Source organism: Siniperca chuatsi, linkage group LG14, assembly GCF_020085105.1.
Source record: "Siniperca chuatsi isolate FFG_IHB_CAS linkage group LG14, ASM2008510v1, whole genome shotgun sequence".
Classification (NCBI taxonomy): domain Eukaryota; kingdom Metazoa; phylum Chordata; class Actinopteri; order Centrarchiformes; family Sinipercidae; genus Siniperca; species Siniperca chuatsi.
In genome coordinates this window covers 28,368,127-28,386,678 of record NC_058055.1, presented here as the reverse complement: position 1 = coordinate 28,386,678, position 18,552 = coordinate 28,368,127, and the positions used below count along the sequence as shown (strand labels likewise).

General features: G+C 45.8%; 1 protein-coding gene across 6 annotated transcripts in view; it reads left to right on the top strand.

The window, feature by feature from the left end:
• Positions 1-18,552, top strand: part of nup98 (nucleoporin 98 and 96 precursor) — a 30,398-nt gene that overhangs the window by 5,660 nt on the left and 6,186 nt on the right. For 3 of the 6 annotated variants that reach the window (XM_044221261.1, XM_044221259.1, XM_044221263.1), the window contains exons 9-30: positions 547-687; positions 1,482-1,623; positions 1,761-1,853; positions 3,510-3,653; positions 4,108-4,241; positions 4,610-4,797; positions 5,127-5,243; positions 6,103-6,292; positions 7,254-7,353; positions 8,411-8,524; positions 8,747-8,885; positions 9,042-9,219; positions 10,263-10,424; positions 12,503-12,742; positions 12,837-12,969; positions 15,016-15,260; positions 15,788-15,972; positions 16,555-16,817; positions 16,955-17,230; positions 17,523-17,680; positions 18,031-18,171; positions 18,349-18,494. In XM_044221261.1, coding sequence (XP_044077196.1) covers positions 547-687; positions 1,482-1,623; positions 1,761-1,853; positions 3,510-3,653; positions 4,108-4,241; positions 4,610-4,797; positions 5,127-5,243; positions 6,103-6,292; positions 7,254-7,353; positions 8,411-8,524; positions 8,747-8,885; positions 9,042-9,219; positions 10,263-10,424; positions 12,503-12,742; positions 12,837-12,969; positions 15,016-15,260; positions 15,788-15,972; positions 16,555-16,817; positions 16,955-17,230; positions 17,523-17,680; positions 18,031-18,171; positions 18,349-18,494 — 3,629 coding nt within the window. The remainder of the gene's footprint in view (positions 1-546; positions 688-1,481; positions 1,624-1,760; positions 1,854-3,509; positions 3,654-4,107; positions 4,242-4,609; positions 4,798-5,126; positions 5,244-6,102; positions 6,293-7,253; positions 7,354-8,410; positions 8,525-8,746; positions 8,886-9,041; positions 9,220-10,262; positions 10,425-12,502; positions 12,743-12,836; positions 12,970-15,015; positions 15,261-15,787; positions 15,973-16,554; positions 16,818-16,954; positions 17,231-17,522; positions 17,681-18,030; positions 18,172-18,348; positions 18,495-18,552) is intronic. The other 3 variants (XM_044221260.1, XM_044221265.1, XM_044221264.1) reach the window with 2 other exon arrangements.

Sequence of the window (18,552 nt, the reverse complement as noted above, 5' to 3'; positions counted from 1 at the left end):
AAGTGTCTACAAGTCTTGGGAAAATCTACAGTATAAATTCAGCGTCAGACGCTCACGGACGTCCTGTTTACGTCACTGTGCAGCTTGAAATTGTGCTGGAAAAACAGCAGTAATATATGAGTAAAGAAAATGTGCAAACAAAGATGAATTACAGCTGGATGATACAAAATTCACAGACGGTAAACATCATCACAGCTTTGACACAAACAGATTGGTAAACTGTGAGATTAGCCTTGACCTGCTGGATTTTAAAAATATGGATAAATTGCTAAATTCCCTAATCGACAGAGAAGCAAGATTTTCAAGTTTTCCCCCCAATCCAGTAATAAGCTCAGAGTCCGAACACCATTTCAAGCTGCACTCAAAACAGTGCGTTCGTGAGTCTGACTCCTCAGGAGTAGAAAAAAGATGAAAATATTTCTTTAGATCAAAGATCTTCAGTATTAATGCAGCATGTTGTCACTTCGTAACTGTTTTAAAACTCACTGACTCCTCAGTCTGAGTCTTGAGGATGTTTTGTCACACCGGTCCTCTCCTGTGATTCAGGGTTTGTTTGGGAACACGGCGGCGGCTCAGCCGGCGGGGGGGTTGTTCGGCGCTGCTCAGACGAGCACCGCCACCGGCTTTGGGACGGCCACCGGGCTGTTCGGCCAAACTAACACTGGATTTGGGAACGTCGCCACACAGGTACAAACCAGGGATGATTTGAAATGGGACAAATGTGGGGTTCCCAATCAGTCAGTTTGAGTCAGCATCAGAACAGGAACTTCATCTTAATAGATTAACACAGAGTTAATAAATACACTTAATCTACTTTTCTGACAGTAGTTGTCAGCTGAGGAGACAGTGTGACAGGATTCACTTACGTGAAAATGTCGTGCCAGTTAATGTTCCACGTTTTCTAAATTTCAGTGTCAAAAATCTGAGCGTATCTCCTTTTCAGAGTCTGCAGGTGTTTGAGTCACGTTTAGTTATAAAAGCTATATTGTTGTAGTTCTAAATAACATTTCAGTCCCAGTTTCACTGCTGGAGACGTTATCAATGTCAGACAGAATTACCAAAAATATTATCATTTGTCAGATAGAACAAAAAAGTGGAAACTGCTCACTGCTGCTGCGGTCATGAACATGTTCCTGACGTGGTGGTGGTAAACGTTTATATGCATGTGTACTCGAGGTAACGCAGCGTCAGTGTCCAATTAGAAAACTTTGCTGTTGGTATTTTAAAGGAGCATTTTATAACTTGTGACCTTTTAATGACCTCACTTTGACCAGAGGGAGTCGCGGCAGCTAGACTGTAAAAGCAGAACGCCCCTCTGCACAGCGACTTTCTGCTGCTGGTTCATGGTTATTTATTTTAGAACGTAACCTAGTGGAGGTTACGTTAGTCTGACCCAGTACTTCTCACACGCCCACTGATGTGATGAGTCACTGAGTGGATGTCATGTTAATGTTAACGTGTGTGCGTGTTGTCTATTACAGCAGAGTTTATTCGGTAATAAGACGGCCGGGTTTGGCACCACCACCACCAGCGCCCCGTCCTTTGGCACCGGCACCGGCACCGGGCTGTTTGGCAACAAGCCCGCCCTCGCGCTGGGCGCTGGAACCAACACCTCCACCTTCGGTAAGTCTGCCGGTGTTCGGGGCGGAGACGGATGGCGTGTTGATTTATAACGCAGCAAAGGGAAATACTTAGGCTCAAGGTCATCGCAGCAGCAGGCTACATTACCGTTTAACTTTTTGGTTTTTCGCTCGGTGCAGGTTTTGGTGCAAACCCCGCTGCAGGGAGTCTGTTTGGGAACAAGCCGGCCACTGGAGGACTGGGGACTGGACTGGGAACCAGCTTCGGAACAGGTACTGGACGAACCTTGACATCAGGAAGGATTAAATGACGATACAGGGCTAAAATCAGGATGTGTGCGATAAGAAAAATAAGAAAATTAATCTGCAACTATTTTGATAATCGAAATAATAATCGTTTTAAATCATTTATCAAGCAAAAATATCAAACATTCTCTGGTTCCAGCTTCCAGCTTGGGTTTTGGACCTTTGGTTGGCCAAAACGAGCTGTTTGAATACATCGTGGGCTTTAGGAGGTTGTGAGCGACATTTTTCCCTTTTTCTCTGGCGTTTTATAGACTAATCGATAACTAATCGAAAATAATCGTTAGTTGTGGCCCTACTTTGACTTCTTTAGACTTGACCACTCCAGGAGGAATACGGACATAGTTACACATGTAAAACAAAACAGAAGAAACACATACACACAGTATTTTGAAATATAATAAAGAAGAAAATGAAAAATAAACAAACAAAGATACAAATGAGCAAACAAGTGCACGGCGGTAAATATCGAATAGTTGCACAAAAGTAGCCATTATTATTTTAACAAACTTTAACTAACCTGATTGGTTAACCCTTTGATTTTCTTAGTCTTGAATAATATTTCAAATTTAATGTTGCTTCGATTAATCAACTAGTATCGTTTAATTCATCTATTTCTCTTTGATCAGTGTCTCTGTGAGTGGCCGATTATGACCCCCACACCTAAAGTTAGACTGATTAGTTCTAAACACGGGGCTAAGAATAAAAAGATCAGATGTTTAAAAAACAAAATCACAAAGCGTTTATAATTAGACAAATAAAAAAGTGTTTTCATCTTATGTTAGACCACGTACCGACTCTCGTGGGTTAATCCCTGGTGTCAGTTTTCAGACACTGGCCTGCAGCTTCATGAGGTGCAGTCAGACAGAAAGCAAAGCGAATGTTTTCACGCCAGTCTGCGCTGATTCTCCGCAACAGCTACTGGACAGTCCCGTCTGCACAGACGCTCGCTTCTTTTTCCTCTCGTCTCTGTACGTTTGTAGTCATAAAGCACGGGAATAAGCGCAAATCGAACTCGTCTAAGTCTTTCCATTGACTTTGAGTTCAGACAGAACGCGAGGTGAATTTTAGAGGCATACAGTTGCATACAGTTACAGTAATGACGGAGTCCACGTGGAAACACATGTTGACCATTCAAACACTGAACAAACGGCCTGTTCAGAAAGGTTACCAACTGTGCGAACAGGTTTCCTCGACAAAACCCTGGGTTTCTTTTAGGGCTGTTTTAATTTTTATTCTCTTTTTTTTTTTTTTTTTTTTTTTTTTGGTGATTAATCATTTAGTGTATAAATGGTGAAAGGAGAAGTTGTTAATTTTGCCCGACCAACAGTCCAAAATGCAAAAATAATCAATTTACAACGATGTAAAACAGAAAAGAGGTACATCCTCACATTGGGGAAGCTGGAAGCAACAAAAAGTTTGCATTTTTCCTGGATAAACGAGTTCAACAATTACCTGATCAGTTTTCTGTCAATCAACTATTAGTTAACCTGCCTCCAAGGCTGACTGCAGTAGGCAGGTACCTGTCAATCAAGCAGTAACACCGCCAAAACAAAGTACAGGCTGAGGAGTGACTGCGAGACAGTCCTCACAGATATATTAATACATTACTGTATGTGTGTTCAGCAGTGGGCACAGGACAGATGTCTCTGTTTGGGAATAACCAGAACAAACTGGGCGCCACGCTGGGAACGATGGGAACGTTCGGAGCGACTGGATTCAACAGCGGAGCCAGCACCCTGGGCTTTGGAGCTCCACAGCAACCCGTCGGTGAGCAGCTGGACACTAACGGATGAAGTTACTGATGCATGTTGGTCATCAGCGTTCACGGCACAATCTTAACTTTTCACCGTTTTTACTCTGAACAAAGCAGCAGCCGGAGTCACAGACGTCTCTTCACCTTTTAATGTCACATGAAAAGAAAAATGATTTGACCTTTTTTTAGCTCATCCCAGCTATCATACCATGCACCTGTGTGCTATTCCTTCTCCTTCCTGGAAAAGTGTTTTTGCACCAGCTGGTGGGAATTTAAACTCCAACCATTAAAACCAGCCCGTATTTTAAAACCGTCCCTGTTCTCCCGTCAAATCAAACGACATCATCTCTTTGTTTCATTTTGACTGTAGCCGCAGCGTTTGTGGTATGTTTGACCTTTCTCTCCCAGTGGAGGTGGAGCCGTGACGTTATTTGCGTTGCTTGTTGATTGTTGTTGTCTCTCCTCCAGCGCTCACAGATCCGAGCGCGGCGGCCGCTCAGCAGGCCATGCTTCAGCAGCAGCTCAGCGGCCTGGCGTACTCGCCGTACGGAGACTCGCCGCTGTTCAGAAATCAGCTGTCGGACCCCAAGAAGAAAGAGGAGGTGAGCGTGACGTAACTGCAGTCTGCTGGTTTAGTCACCGTGTTTCTGTTGTAATTTGTCTTCAGTAGCTGTGACGGCTGCTCTTGTGCTTTTTGTTGACGTTTGCACATTTTAAGACAGATCAGCCTGCAATGCACGTGACCTTCATTTAATCAAGATGCTCGCTGAAGGTTGACATCATGTTGACAAATGTGTCATGGTCAAATGGTAGACAAAAAAACAAAACTGAGGCTTTACAAATGCACCATTTCTTAGAAACCTACATTAAGATTTAAACAAAGGTATAAAATACACAGTTGTGCTGATTTTGTGGCCAAAGCACCAAAACATTTTGAGTATCCAATCACAACTTGTCTGTGTTCTGACAGCGTCTGAAACCAACCAATCCGACGGCCCAGAAGGCTCTGACCACTCCCACTCACTACAAGCTGACCCCTCGACCTGCGACCAGAGTCCGCCCCAAAGCGCTGACGTCATCGGGGGCCTCCAAGTCGCAGCTCTTCGACGGCCTGGATGATGACGAGCCCTCGCTCACCAACGGAGCCTTCGTACCCAGGTACCCACCCGATCGCCATGGCAACGGTGTCTGTTTGAGTATGAAAGTGCTTTTGTGAGATCACGTGGTAAATCTAACATGTTCACCTGCAGCAGGTGCTTAACTGACGTTTCATCACTTCAAAAACAAAGTGCAATAACTTTCACTCAAATACAGTCCTAGTGTTTGACAGCAGCGTCACAGTACAAGTGTTTTGTCTAATGTTTATGTTATGTATATCTTAACAGCACGTTTCTTCTGTTCATGTTTTTATTTCACACTTGCTTTGGCAACGTTAACGTCTGTTTCCCGTGACGATAAAGCCCCACTGAACTGCGTTTTGTCCACAGGAAGAGCATCAAGAAACTTGTGCTGAAGAACCTGAACAGCAGTCAGTACAGCAGTCCAATCAACAAAGAGACAGACGACCTCGCCTCACCTTCGGAGTATCCGCAGAACGGACACAGGTCTAAACGCACACGCACACACAGAGATCTCTGCTTTGTGATTGGCTGTCTGGTGTCTGTTAAAATCATACATGTGTTTCACGTCAAACAGCTCTGGTCAACCAGTATAACTGCTGTTCGAAATCAGTGCTCAAGTCATGTTAAACTGCAGGTAACCATAGCAACAGTAGTGACGCTTCAGGCTCTGTTAGGGCTCGTGTCCATATAGAAAAAACGCTACGATAACAGAGCACAGCTAACAACAAGCTAACAACGCGCGAGGCGGATAAACTCACCAGCAACATTCAGCGTCCGGCCGATCTGCTCCTACAAATGAGTCTCTGTTATGATAGTTTCTGTCTGACCATCATAAAGCTCAGGGTAGACGCACGCTTCTTGGTTACGAGTCCCGTCCCATCTAACATACGATTGGTTGCCTGAAAAGGAGCGACGGAGACGACACCAGCGCCTTTCTGAAAAGTGAGGAGATGTTCGGCTCGAATTGCTCGGGCGGCCGCATCTCTCCTCGCCGGGAACGGTTGAGTAAAGACAACGGCGCTCAGGAAAAAACCCGCTATATGGACACAAACTCATTTTAAAACGTGGAGGGGGATTTAAACAGAGACGGCACAACTACCTCACTTTTTAAGAAAACGTCCATGTGCATTTTTGACACTTTGATTCTTTCATGGAAAACAATTTATTGTTTTCCTTCATAAGAATCAAACATTTCATGGGTTTCCTGGTACCATAATGGATTAATTCAAATAAGTATTTTTCTTAATTGTCAAATGTGTTTGTTGATTAGTTGTATGATAATTTGAATACTGTGGATAATGTTTTAATTACGCAGTGCCTCCCCCCCCTTCCCTGTCTGCAGTCATATGGAGGAGGAGGAGGAGCTGAGGGAGGTGCCGGGCCCCAGCAGCCGGGCAGACGACGACCCGGAGGTCACCCAGTTCTACGTCAACCCCATCGCCAAGCCGATCCCTCACGGGCGCGCCCAGACCAGCCTGCAGGACACCATCTGCGACCTCAACATGCACAAACCGGCCAGGAACGGGCTGGAGGTCAGCAGCCTCAAATCTCATCTGGACCTTTTTTTTGTTCAGGTTACAATGTTGGTTCCCAAAAGCGCGTAACTGGTGACCGTTTGATAAACAGAGGCAGCATTTGCATGGAGGACAGTGAGACAGCACCGGGAGCGTTGACATCTATTTTAATATTCTGTTCAGAGTCGAGATATTCAAATATTTTGATACGAACACTGAGACGAGTTTGTATCGTCAGCTTAGAAAACCTGTAGATGCTGTGGCCAAGTTTTCACACTCGGCAGATAGTTTGTAGTCAGAAACGTAAAAATAAAGACTCAGTAGGAAGAATCTAGAAGGTCCGAATGTCCTTGTAGATGAAGAAAGCGGACGTCAGTTTAAATCCTGAAGTTTGAAGCCCCCCCCCGGCGAGTAAAATCTTGTGTACTGAAAGTGCAATAAAAGCTTTGCGAGTAAAAAGCTAATAAGAGTCTATGACTAGTATTTAAAATATTTTCTTGAATCATGCGATCGGCTTAATGAGGTAACTTAAGCGGAGTGTTAACCGTTCCTGCTGCAGCTTTCGGACCGTGGTCGTGAAGCGCCGGGAAGACTTCACTTTGACCGCCTTCACTTTTACCAGCAGCTGGGAACAAAGACACGGGAACGTTTTGGGTATTGAGGAGCTGCAGCGTTTATTCATGGGCAAAATGTAACCTACGTTTACTGCCACTAGACAACTTCACTGCTCACCTGTCCCTCTGCTCCGATCGCCAACACCTGTCTGCTCTGAGTGCAACCACTCTCTCTCTCTCGCTCGCTCGCCCGCACACTCACGACGCACTGCCCTGCTCCTTAAAGGAGCCACGCTGCTCTAATAACACACAGGGATGGGCTCAAATGTCCCAACTTCCAACCAAGTTCACAGTGCATGTATTGTCAGATTGTGTCTTTTTTTTTAATGTTCCGGTGTGATTTTTACTTTGTTTTTTATCCTCAGCTGAGCAGCGAGGACGTGTCAGCGTCTCTGGGGGAGGAGTCTCTGCAGGAGGAGAGAGAGGAGGAGCAGCAGGAGTCCCAACAGTCTCCTCACCCAGCAGGTCAGACGCAAACACTTTCACACCGCGGTCAGCCTCTGTGGGATCCTTTACACCAAACATGTTAACCTGTCATATCACTGTCAGTCAGCTCCCTGATAGTTTGAAAACGTGTTGCTGGAAACTGTTTTGGGGGGGGGGCTGACTGATTGACTTGCTTGTTTGCTTGCTCACTCACTAAAAATAAGGCCTTAATTGGTATTAAAATGTCTTGAATCTATCTTTCAAAAGTCTTTAAAAATGCCGAGACATGGGAAGTAGGATTTCATGAATCGTTATTTTCTGATGTTGCACAGCGTACGTCATGCAAGAGAACCAGTACAAACAGAGGGAACGATCAAAGTTGTCACATTGACATTTAAGGTGCGTCGACTGATTCACGGCTAACCTAACATGCAAGAAAACATTCCACCTTAAAAGTTGCCGCTGTAGCTGCCGGTAGCCTTTGAGCGGCGGCCTATAGCTAGCTAACATTAACTAGTAAAAATGAAAAGGCAGCAGATAATCCTTCCATTCGTGATTCTCTTCCGACGGTTTCTTTGTGACGCAACCTGTCAAACTCGGTCCGCTTGTGCTGCGTCGACAACGCCCGCAGGAAATGAAAGCTAGCTTAGCTCCGGTTTCATAGATGAGCCTGACCTCTGCACGCACTGCAGCTTCTCCTCAGATTGGATGTTTCGAACGCGATTTCATTTGCTCGGCGCAAGTAAGTAAATTAAATCATTAAGAACACAAACTATTTGTGTTCATTCGCCTGTAAGTTATTGCTTAATGCCGCTAATTACTTACTTACTTACTACTGAAATTAAAGTCTTAAATCTAACCCTGGAAACAACAGCAGAGCCAGAGACAATGACTACACCGTCATTCGTGGGTCGTTCAGTTCCTTTAGTGGAAAAAAAGACGTGTTAAGATTTCCTTTACTGGAACAATAACGTTGAGAGGACGAAATACGCAGCAATACCTCCAGTCAGAAATTGTATTTATGTTTAAAAACGACCCTGATTGTTCCTGACGGGCTGCAGAATAAATGCATCACATACTGTTTCCTGTTTTTCAGGCATCGTTCTGAACCGCGTCGGATATTACACCATCCCGTCTATGGAGGATCTGGCTGAGATGGTGGACGAAAACGGAGAGTGCGTGGTGGAGAACTTCACTGTTGGCAGGAAAGGTAACGCCGCTTACATTTAATTTCTTTTTCCCAGTAGCGGCATTACCACCTCAAATCAAACTTTTAATGATATTTAAGCTCCTTGAAACTGACGCCTTATGATTCTTTTATGAGCAGCGTTTTATTCGCACGCAAACACATCAGCTCGTTAAAAAGAGATCAACTCCAGTTTACCTGCTTCGGGTTCTCGACGCGTATGATTTTTCTGATTGGCCCTCGCAGGCTACGGCTCCATCTTCTTCCCCGGCGAGGTGAACGTGACGGGGCTGAACCTCGACGAGATTGTCCACTTCAGACGCAAAGAGGTCATCGTGTACCCGGACGACAAAAACAAGCCGCCAGAGGGGGAGGGGCTTAACAGGTGAGTGACGGGGGAGACCAAGAGAAGCAAGGGACTCTGAAATCAGTGTGTCATGAGAAAATGTTTTGTAATAGTTGAGTCATTGGGTAGTCTGCAGGGAAAATGGCCTCAGGCTGCCTGGTTATATGTTGGTAATCTGGTCCCGTTTGGTTGCAGGCGGGCAGAGGTGACTCTGGACGGCGTTTGGCCAAACGACAAGACGACCTGCACTCAGATCAGGAGCCCCGAGCGTCTGGCTGAGATGAACTACGAGGGTCGGCTGGAGAAAGCCTCGCGCAAACAGGGAGCCCGTTTCCTGGAGTACAGACCTGAGACCGGATCCTGGGTGTTCGAGGTCAGTTGCTGCTGCTCTCGCAGGTTTTTGGAAAAATGAACCTTAGGTGGTTTACATCTGATAAGTCCATCGTCTTGTGTCGCCTAAAGTTGTATTTTTACTTTGGCTGACATGATCGATGAAGCTGAAGGACCCCGGAGCTCGGCCGACATCCGCTGACTGCAGGTCTGTCGGTGTCCGTGTGTATGTCGGCCAATAAGTAATAAGAAATTGCAACATTAGGCTTGAAACAGTGTCCCCATTACATTGTTTGGAAGATTTTTCAACTTTAAAATGTCCTGCTCAGTATGGGTCCCGGTCATAATTCTTTAAAAAAAAAAACAGATCAAAGGGTCTTTGTGTCAGTAATGCAAGTAAAATGCCACGTTGGGCGAGTAAATCTAGCAAAAAAGAATGATGGAAGTGGTGGTCTCTGAGAGTTGCCCGTACCGATCGGGAGGTGTACTGAAACCCGGTATTGAACGGGCCCCGGGGCTAAACCATTAAAGACGGGCTGAGCTCGCACGCCGCGCGCAGTCAGCTGATCAGACGGGTGGAGATTACTCCAGTTGACGACAACGGCGCTCGTTACTGCGAGTGCAATAAACCGTGTTCGATATGCAAGAATGTTTATTGCTTTGCATCTGTGACACGCCGACCTTTTCTGATTCATTTATTTATAAAGATCAAACATGACGGTTAACTTCAGTTTTTGTTGTTATTTCATAACCGCTAATAAATAAAACCGGTTGCATAGGGGCAAGTAAAAACTGACTTCGGGCAAGTAGATTTCTGACCCGCTGGCCACGAATCCATTCATCCGTCGCAGTGAATATCGAGCGCCAGCGACTGTGTTGATTGTTTGTGTGTTCGACTTTCCAAACTCCAACATGGAAGTCGGAGCTTCCCATTTGTGAGCCACACTGTTGGAAAGTCAAACCTGGAAGACGAAAACAAGGGAAGCCATGACGAGTCTCAGATGTAGCTGTTCTTCGACGACCTGCTCAGGTGTATCACGGTCATGTAGTTCTCAGGTGTAACTGACTCCTCCCTCCCTCTCTCAGGTGGCCCATTTCTCCAAATATGGCCTCCAGGACTCTGACGAGGAGGAGGACGTCCCGCCCAAAACCGACCCCAAGAAGCTGAAGACGATGATGATCCTTCCTCCCTCCAGGCTGCAGCAGGCACTTCACTCCTCCCAGCAGCAGGCGGCGCCACAGGCTCAGGTAGAGCAGCCTGCGCCCATCAACACTCATCATCATCATCATCATCATCCTCACTGACACACCTGAGATGATTAAAGGAGCGTTTCACTCAAACTTCTGCTTGTATCCAGCTGTTTGGTGGCAGCAGGTCATTTTTAATTTGAGTTAAGAGAATCGATGCAGCTGCAAAAACATGAAAGCTTCATCTGCAACGACACTTTCTATCCTTTCTGACAACATTAAATATTCTCTAGATTTCAGTGTTTTCGTGCACTACGCTAATCCCAAAGCAAGTATCCTGAGTTTTCCACAAGTTTTTATATTTCATTTATTCATTCATTTATGGATAGGAGCTTTTTTTTTTTTTTTTTTTTTAACGAGCACCAACCCAATTGCGATCAGTTTTGTATGAATTAGTCAACAAGTCAACTGAAATATTTAATGTTTTCACAGAGAACTGAGGTTGCAAAGGTGGAAGCTGTTTCTGAGTTTATTAGAGTCTTTTTAAGCTAATCGGTGTCAGAATATCGTCAAACTGAACGACGTGCGAGCTGTACGTGAGCCGGAAAACATCGAACTGAGATAATCGAGACAGAGGGCGCACAGAAACCTGAAGGAGCCAACAGAGACGGACACACTGCAGGATTTATTTTCTGTTCTTGTTGTTGGCGTGACGTTTATTATTACCCAGAACTAAAGATGACGTCTAAACCCAAAGATAATCGGCTTACAGTCGTATAAAAGAGAGAGAAGCAGCAAATCCTCTCATTTAACTGGTAGGAAGCAGTATATTTGTGGGCATTTTGCTTAAAAATGACTTAAACTAATAGCCAAACATCAGTTTTGGCGTCTGCAGTTGAAACAGAACGTGTTCACACCGAGGCGGAGGCGATATCGGTCAGCGAGAGAGAAGATGGACTAAATGTTGGGACAAGTGGCTTTATTACGGTGCTGGTTTGAGTCTTATTTCCACATCTCGAGCTTGTTTTGGTGCCAGTTGTTGAGCTGAAATTGGTCTTTGGACAGGTTTTTTTATTATTTTATTATTATTATTATTATTATCATCACTAAGTGAATCTTAAATATCAAGAGTGCGACGGGTGAACGTTTCTTAAATAACAATAAAACTGACAGTGTAGTTTTCGTGCTCTGCGTCTCTGCTGAATGAACCCGAGGAAACGCAGTTTATAACTTTGAGCTGTTAGGTTTAACACACACACACACACACACACACACACAGTATGTACCTGTTGGGAAATGTTCTTACATTGTAACTTAACAGTAGAAAATGTCTCAATGCCGAGTCCAGCAAAGAAAAAGTATTTTCACTACTAATCATTATCTGATCAGACGTTTGTTGTGTTTCAGGTTTGTGTTCTTAAGGAATTCATATTCATGGTGTTTATTATATTAGTATATTATAATGCGCTTCTTGTGTTTTCTGATAAACAGCAACTATACTAAACTTGATGTTGAACATGACATAAACTTTAACTGTCAGACTTCTTTAGCGGGTAAACATTTTAGACGCTAACCTGCTTTTTAAGATGTGTGACACAAATTGTACTATTTTTCACATTATGCAATTATTGAAAGAAACCAATAAAGTTAATGAAGATGACATTTAATCTTTGGTCTGTGAAGTTTGTGTGAAGAACAGCTTCTCTTTGTGGTAATAAGTTACAGTAAAAGCTGTGCTGGTTGGAGGATTGGTGTCCTGAGTCCTGAGTTGTGTTTTGTTTCCATTTTGACTTCCAGTGAGGAGTTCACTTACTGTGCTGAGCAGAGCTAAACTCTTTTAATTTTGTAGTTTTTAATGTTGTCGGAACACAAACGGAAGTATTTTAATAATAAAACACCCGACCTCTATCAACTGTCGGACTCCTGGAGCCATAAAAACTGTCCAGGGAGCGGCGAGGCAGGCGAAAATGACAAAGGGTCGTTCATAGATTCTATGAATATGAAACCTCAGATTGTTTTAATAAAGAACGAGCTGGAAAAGACGTTAAGTCATTGATGTTCAACCTAACTGCGTTTAAGTTGGTCTGCCTGACCTCCAACATTAAGCCCATTCTTACTGTGTGTGTGTGTGTCTTCAGTCCACTGTTGGCGTGGATCACCCGGGCGGCGTGGCGGAGTTAGACAGCGACATGGCCGACATCACCCAGAGCTTCCCGACAGAGAGCATGCTGGGAGGAGAGGATGACAGCGACCTGCTGGCGGGGGAGATGGACACGACGGGCGGGAAGCTCGGAGGTTTGATCCCTGCGGAGCACGACGGCGTCTCCGCGTCCAGCAACATAGCGTCCTCGCTGGGGATCAACCCGCACACCCTCCAGGTAGAGCTGCAGTCCTCGCCCACAAACAGGAAGTGCATCGCTTCGTCACACTGCCGCCGGAATAAAACCGTCGAATCTCGTGTTTTGTCGGCAGATCATGAAGGCGTCTCTGTTTGCTGAGGACGAGGAGGAGAGCGACATGTTCCAGGATCCGGGAGCGATGAAGGTTGCCGCTAACGTCTCATCCCCTCGCCTCGTCGTGCCGGGAGCTCAGAGCCGACACTCCGGTAGGAAACACGGACCTCCGTCCACTTCCTCTTTGTTTTTGGAGCCTTTAGTTATTCAGGGCAGTTGGGGGTTGAGCTCAGTGCTGAAGGGTGCAGCAAGTCCACTTCATGCTCTGCTGCTTTAATGCTGCGTTCAGACAACTCGCTCTCAGCGTTTCCTCTGAACTCTGTGTTGACTCAAGGGCTGCAGCTCATTGATTAATCTGACAGTTACCTTTTGTGATTAATCGACCAACATTAAGTTTCCCAACCAACAGTCAGAAAACCCAAACACAAGAGAGAATCTTTGTTGTCTTTGCTTCCCAGTGACTCAAATAATCAATCATCAGAAATGTTGGTGACTTGCAGACTCAGCTATAATTCAGTCCTGGATGCCACCTGAACTCTGGCGGCATCATTCTCATCACAACATTTCTTGCTGCACCACAAATCTTTTACTGAAACTATACTGAAAAAATAGTTGAATTTAAGAATCTGGTGCTAGCAAAAACCTTTAAAGGAGCTGTGGGCGACATTCACTGCCACTAAATGTGGCACTACAGCACCAGCATCTAGGACCAAAACAAATGGGCGCTACGCTGCACCAGACTCCACTGAAAAAAACAGTAATTGTACCTCGCAGATCATCGTAAAACACAGCTCATTCAAACTGGACAGAAACTAAATAAAACTCACCAAAACCGTCTTTGTTGTAATAATAATAAAACTTTATTCATAGAGCACTTATCAAAACAAAGTGCTTCACAACAAGAAAAATAAAATAACACAGTGAATGACGAAATATAAAGAAATAAAACACATGAAATACAGAAAAGCAATAAAATAAACAGTTCAGGTAAAATCAGGATCTGCTTTCAGATAAAAATGTGTTTTGAGACGAGACTTAAACGAAGACTCTGACTCAGACAGCCTGATGTCTTCGGGCAGGTTGTTCCAGAGCCTCGGGGCCCTGATGGCCAAAGCTCTGTCCCCCTTAGTTTTCATCCTGGACTCAGGAACAGACAGGAGACCCCTGCCCGAAGATCTCAGACTACGTGAAGGTTCATAAGGGATTATGTTAGTCTTTCCACTGTTCACCAACAGTCACCAGCTCCGGTTTGGTCGAAATAAACCATTAATTCACGGAGTTAGATGAGAAAAGAAACCGCCGTTACATCGCTCTGCTCACAGCCAGCAGTTTCACCAAAACAAGGCACAGAGAGGCTGCGATGACAACGCACTGCTCAGGACGGCGTTATATCTTTACATAGCAAATAGTTGTTTGCTGCTACGTTAATGCTCAGAATCTCGTATACAGAACCTTTTTTTAACGAGATTTATCCAGCAAAACGAAACAATGTCTAAAGTAATCGAGATGAACATGTTTTTGACTCGGACCAAAAGAAAAACTTTGTTATCATCAATCAAACATGTTACTAAAAAACTGAAGAATATATGAAGAAATCTATTTGCTCTCGAGCTTCGTGACTAAAAACACTTTGATTTCCACAGCGGAAAGAAACTGTGCGGTTCATCTTATTTCAATAACATTATAAGTTATTGTACAGTGGGGGTGGGGGGGGCATGAAACTACTCTTTTCTGCAGAAACGTTTAAGAATCACTCCAATTCTTGATGTTTCTATCAGTCAGTATTGAACTTGTTGTCATATCTGTCAAAGGGGTGAAGGGATTTTTTGATTTTAAGAGTCATTTTCTGTCTCTCTCTTCCTTGAGTTCAAATGTACTTTATTTTAGGGCTGCAACTAATGATTAGCTTCACTATTGATTCATCTTAACAGTGAAAAATCAGTTCCCCAGAGTCCAAGGTGACGTCTTCAGATGTCTTATTTTGTCCAACCAGCAGTCCAAAACCCAAAGAGGTTCAGTTTACTGTGACTTAAAACTGAGAAAAGCAGCAAATCCTCATATTGGAGAAGCTGAAACCAGAGAATGTTTGGCTTTTGTTTCATTGATAAATGACTTAAACAATAAATTCATCACCAAAACTGTTGCTTGACGATGAGAAAATACATGAAACAAATCTGTCTCTCTCTGTCTGTCTGCAGTGGGTGGTCTCCTTCAGGCTCGTTTTACCTCTGGCCTCCTCTCCCAGCTGTCGGACTCTCCCCGCCCTCCTCTGTCCCGGGCGTCTCCGGCAGCCGCCGAACCCTCCCGGCCGCTGCACTGGGCCGGGCCGGGCCCCTCATCCTTCCTGCTCCCCCCCCCAACTCCAGAGCCTTCGGTCAGGACGGTGGGCGTCCGGCGGCTGGGCGGCCCCGTCCCCCTCAAAGAGTCGGTCACTCGGGGGAAGGTTGGTACTCGGTTTGTTTTATATACGTATGATGTCTGGCTGGGCTTCACAGACCCGCATCAGCAACGACGCAGACAAAGAAATCCAGAAAGGAACAAAGATGTCGCTTTCCAGTCAGAGTTCGCTCTACATTCGTGCACTTTGTGATATAGTGACGGTGGACAACACATGTGCTTATATACCTGGAGTTACATCCAGGTAACTACGATTTCGCCGTGTGTCATTACTGAATACGAGACTATATATTCACGTGGACGGAAACGTGCACTGATTCGTTTAGCAGCGGTTTTCTGAAGTTGCACAACAGTTTAATGGAAATGTAACGGCAGACGAAGCGAATAAAATGCATCAAATCTTCCTCCTCCTCTTGAGAAAAATACATTTAGCATGAATTAACATTCATAATCATAAACATTCAGACATGCTGTTCTGTAATCGCTGCTTCACTCAGATGTTGTGGAAAGACTCCCCACCCCTGGAACATTTCTCCAAAGTGATAATTGTTTTGTGCCGTCGTCGTTTTGCAGGGGAGTTTGTTGATGGACGCTGGGCTGTTTGCGGGCCGTTCCTTTCGGGTGGGGTGGGGTCCCGGCTGGACGCTGGCACACTGCGGCCACCTGCTGAGCTCACCGCTGGCCAAAAACCTCGACCACCAAGAACCGATCGCCAAAACCGACTTCAGCTTCCTGCCGAAACCTGCCAGGAGCAAACCGTAAGACACACACACCTGCAGTTTTACATAATCATGGATTGGACTGCACATTACAAAATATAACGGTCATGCTGGGATTATTCAGCCAAGAAAACATTTTTATTAGAGAAAAAACAACTTTTTGTTTTCGTTGTGCCTTCTCAATAACGTTTTATCTGTCATAGACTGAAAACTGTTTGTTCTTGACTGTTTGGACGTCACGTGATAGATCTGCACAAATCTGTGATAATGTCCCTCGTGGAAATGTATGAAAGTTGTATAACTGTTTATCTAAAGGATTTTTTTGGGGGGTGAAGTCAGCTGTCACAGATGTTTCTACCACAGGTAAAACCACAGATCAGATATGTGAAAGATGTACAATCCACACATTAAGGCGGTTCAAATCTCATGTGAAAAGTCCTTAAAAGAAAACTAGAACACTGCAGTTACTATTACAGTTTAATAGATAACATAAATAATAACTACAAAGTGTATCGGGACACAAATAATCACAAAGTGTGATCCGTTTACATGTGAACATAAATCGGACACACAAAAGGAAACATGGTTTCTGGTTCTAAGCTGAGCTGCCGTCTCCTGCAGGCTGACTGAGAGCCCCTATAAGGTGGTGTTGGAGCAGCTGGTGGGTCTGGAGCCTCCAGCAGTGAAGATCAGTGAGGAGGAGGAGGAGGAGGAGAGCCAGGCGGTGCTTCAGCGCCCCCTGGAGATCTGTCTGAAGCACAGCACTGTCGACACCACAGATGCCTCCGCCTGCCCTCTGGTTCGACCGCAGGCCGGCGTGGCGGCGCTGCACGAGTACGCCGAGTGGATCACCGAACTGAACCACCAGCAGGGTGACGCAGACCGTAAGTGACGCGGCGTTCAGGACGCGGAACAGAAACACAAGTTTGAGAAACTGAAGCAGATTTTGACTTCCTGGGATCTCAATTCCCACCTTTTTAACACTACAAGAGACATAACTCTGCCATTTCTCTCCCTCCAGCCCTCCTGGCTCATTGGGCCGAGGTCTGGACCTTGTGTGAGGCCTTGTGGGGCCGGCTGGGCCCCGCAGATCAGGAGCCGGACGTCGAGACGCACAGCGAGTATGAGCAGCAGCTGGAGAGGAGGCGGACCTTCTCGGCCTGGCTGTCCCGCGGAGCCACCTGCAGGGTGGAGGAGGAGGTGGCGCTGGCGGGGAAGGGTCGCCACACAGAGGCCATCTTCAGCTACCTGACGGGAAACCGCATCAGTGAGGCGTGTCGACTCGCACAGAAGGAAGGTGAGGAGCGGGAGGTTTGAAACTGGTGGTAGAAACTGCAGACAGAAAGACGAGAGCTGGTTTATGGCGCAGAGAAGCCGAACAGATTTCATTGTCAAAGCTCTTTAGCCTGGTTTGGTTCTGCTGCAGAGTCAGAAAATATCAAACTAGACTCAGGGTTTTTATGAAAAATAAATAGATGGATTAAATGCTCCACAAAGTAATGTTTGCACCTGGTAGACGTGCCGTAAAAGCATGCATCTGTGCATCAGTCACAAGAATGACCTGCTAACGCGCAGCTGTTTGTCCCCAGGAGACCACCGTCTGTCCCTGTTGCTGTCTCAGGCCATGGGCTCTCAGTACTGCCGGGACCTGCTGGCCCTCCAGCTGGCCGACTGGAACCGCATGCAGACCGACTGCTACCTGCCCGAAGAACGGCTGCGCATCTTCGCGCTGCTCGCCGGCAAACCTGTACGAGACGTTTGATTTATTTCCTGTGTTTGATAGAGAAAGGAAATGCAAACAGAAATACTACTGCTGACATTTACTGGCTTCACAGGTGCCGAGAGATTCACTTGAGAAATGAAGGATCAATATTTATAATAATCAGAAGTCAAACTATTTCCTTTTATGTGTGTTGGAGCTGTTGTTGGCCTGAATGTGGTTAAAATGATTTCAAATGGACAACAAAGACCCAGAGACATAATTTGCCTCTCGCTCATGAGCGTAAACAACTCACCTGAGCGGTTTACGCCTAACGCTTCGACACTCGGCTAACTCTGTAGTTTGATGCTGATGGCGTTTCCTGTCCGTCCCTGCAGGTGTGGCAGTCGTCTGACTCCGTGGTGAACGTGTGCTCCGAGCTGGACTGGAAGCGCTGTGTGGCCGTCCACCTCTGGTTCATGTTGCCTCCCACCGCCTCCGTGGCCGACGCCCTCGCCAAATACGAAGCCGCCTTCCAGGTGAGCTGCTGCGGTCTTCCTGCGGTCACATGATATTTATACTTCATTGATTACCTTGTCTCCTCTTGCTGTTGCATGCCGTCCGTAGGCCGGCGATGTTGTTATATGACTCTTACAGCTGAAATCACAACAGCGTGAGAGAGTCTAGTGACCGCTGTGGTTGTTTCTGTCCTGCAGGGCTCATGTGAGGGGGGGAAGTACGCCTGCGCCCCCCTTCCTCCGTACCTGGAGGCGGAGCAGCCGGACATGGAGGAGGAGGAGGAGGAGTCCAAACGGCCACTGCACGACCTCTGCTTCCACCTGCTCAAGCTCTACAGTGACAGGTAAACCAGCCGCCTGACTCACCTGTCTGCAGCAGGAGCCCGAGCCTGCTGAGCGGCG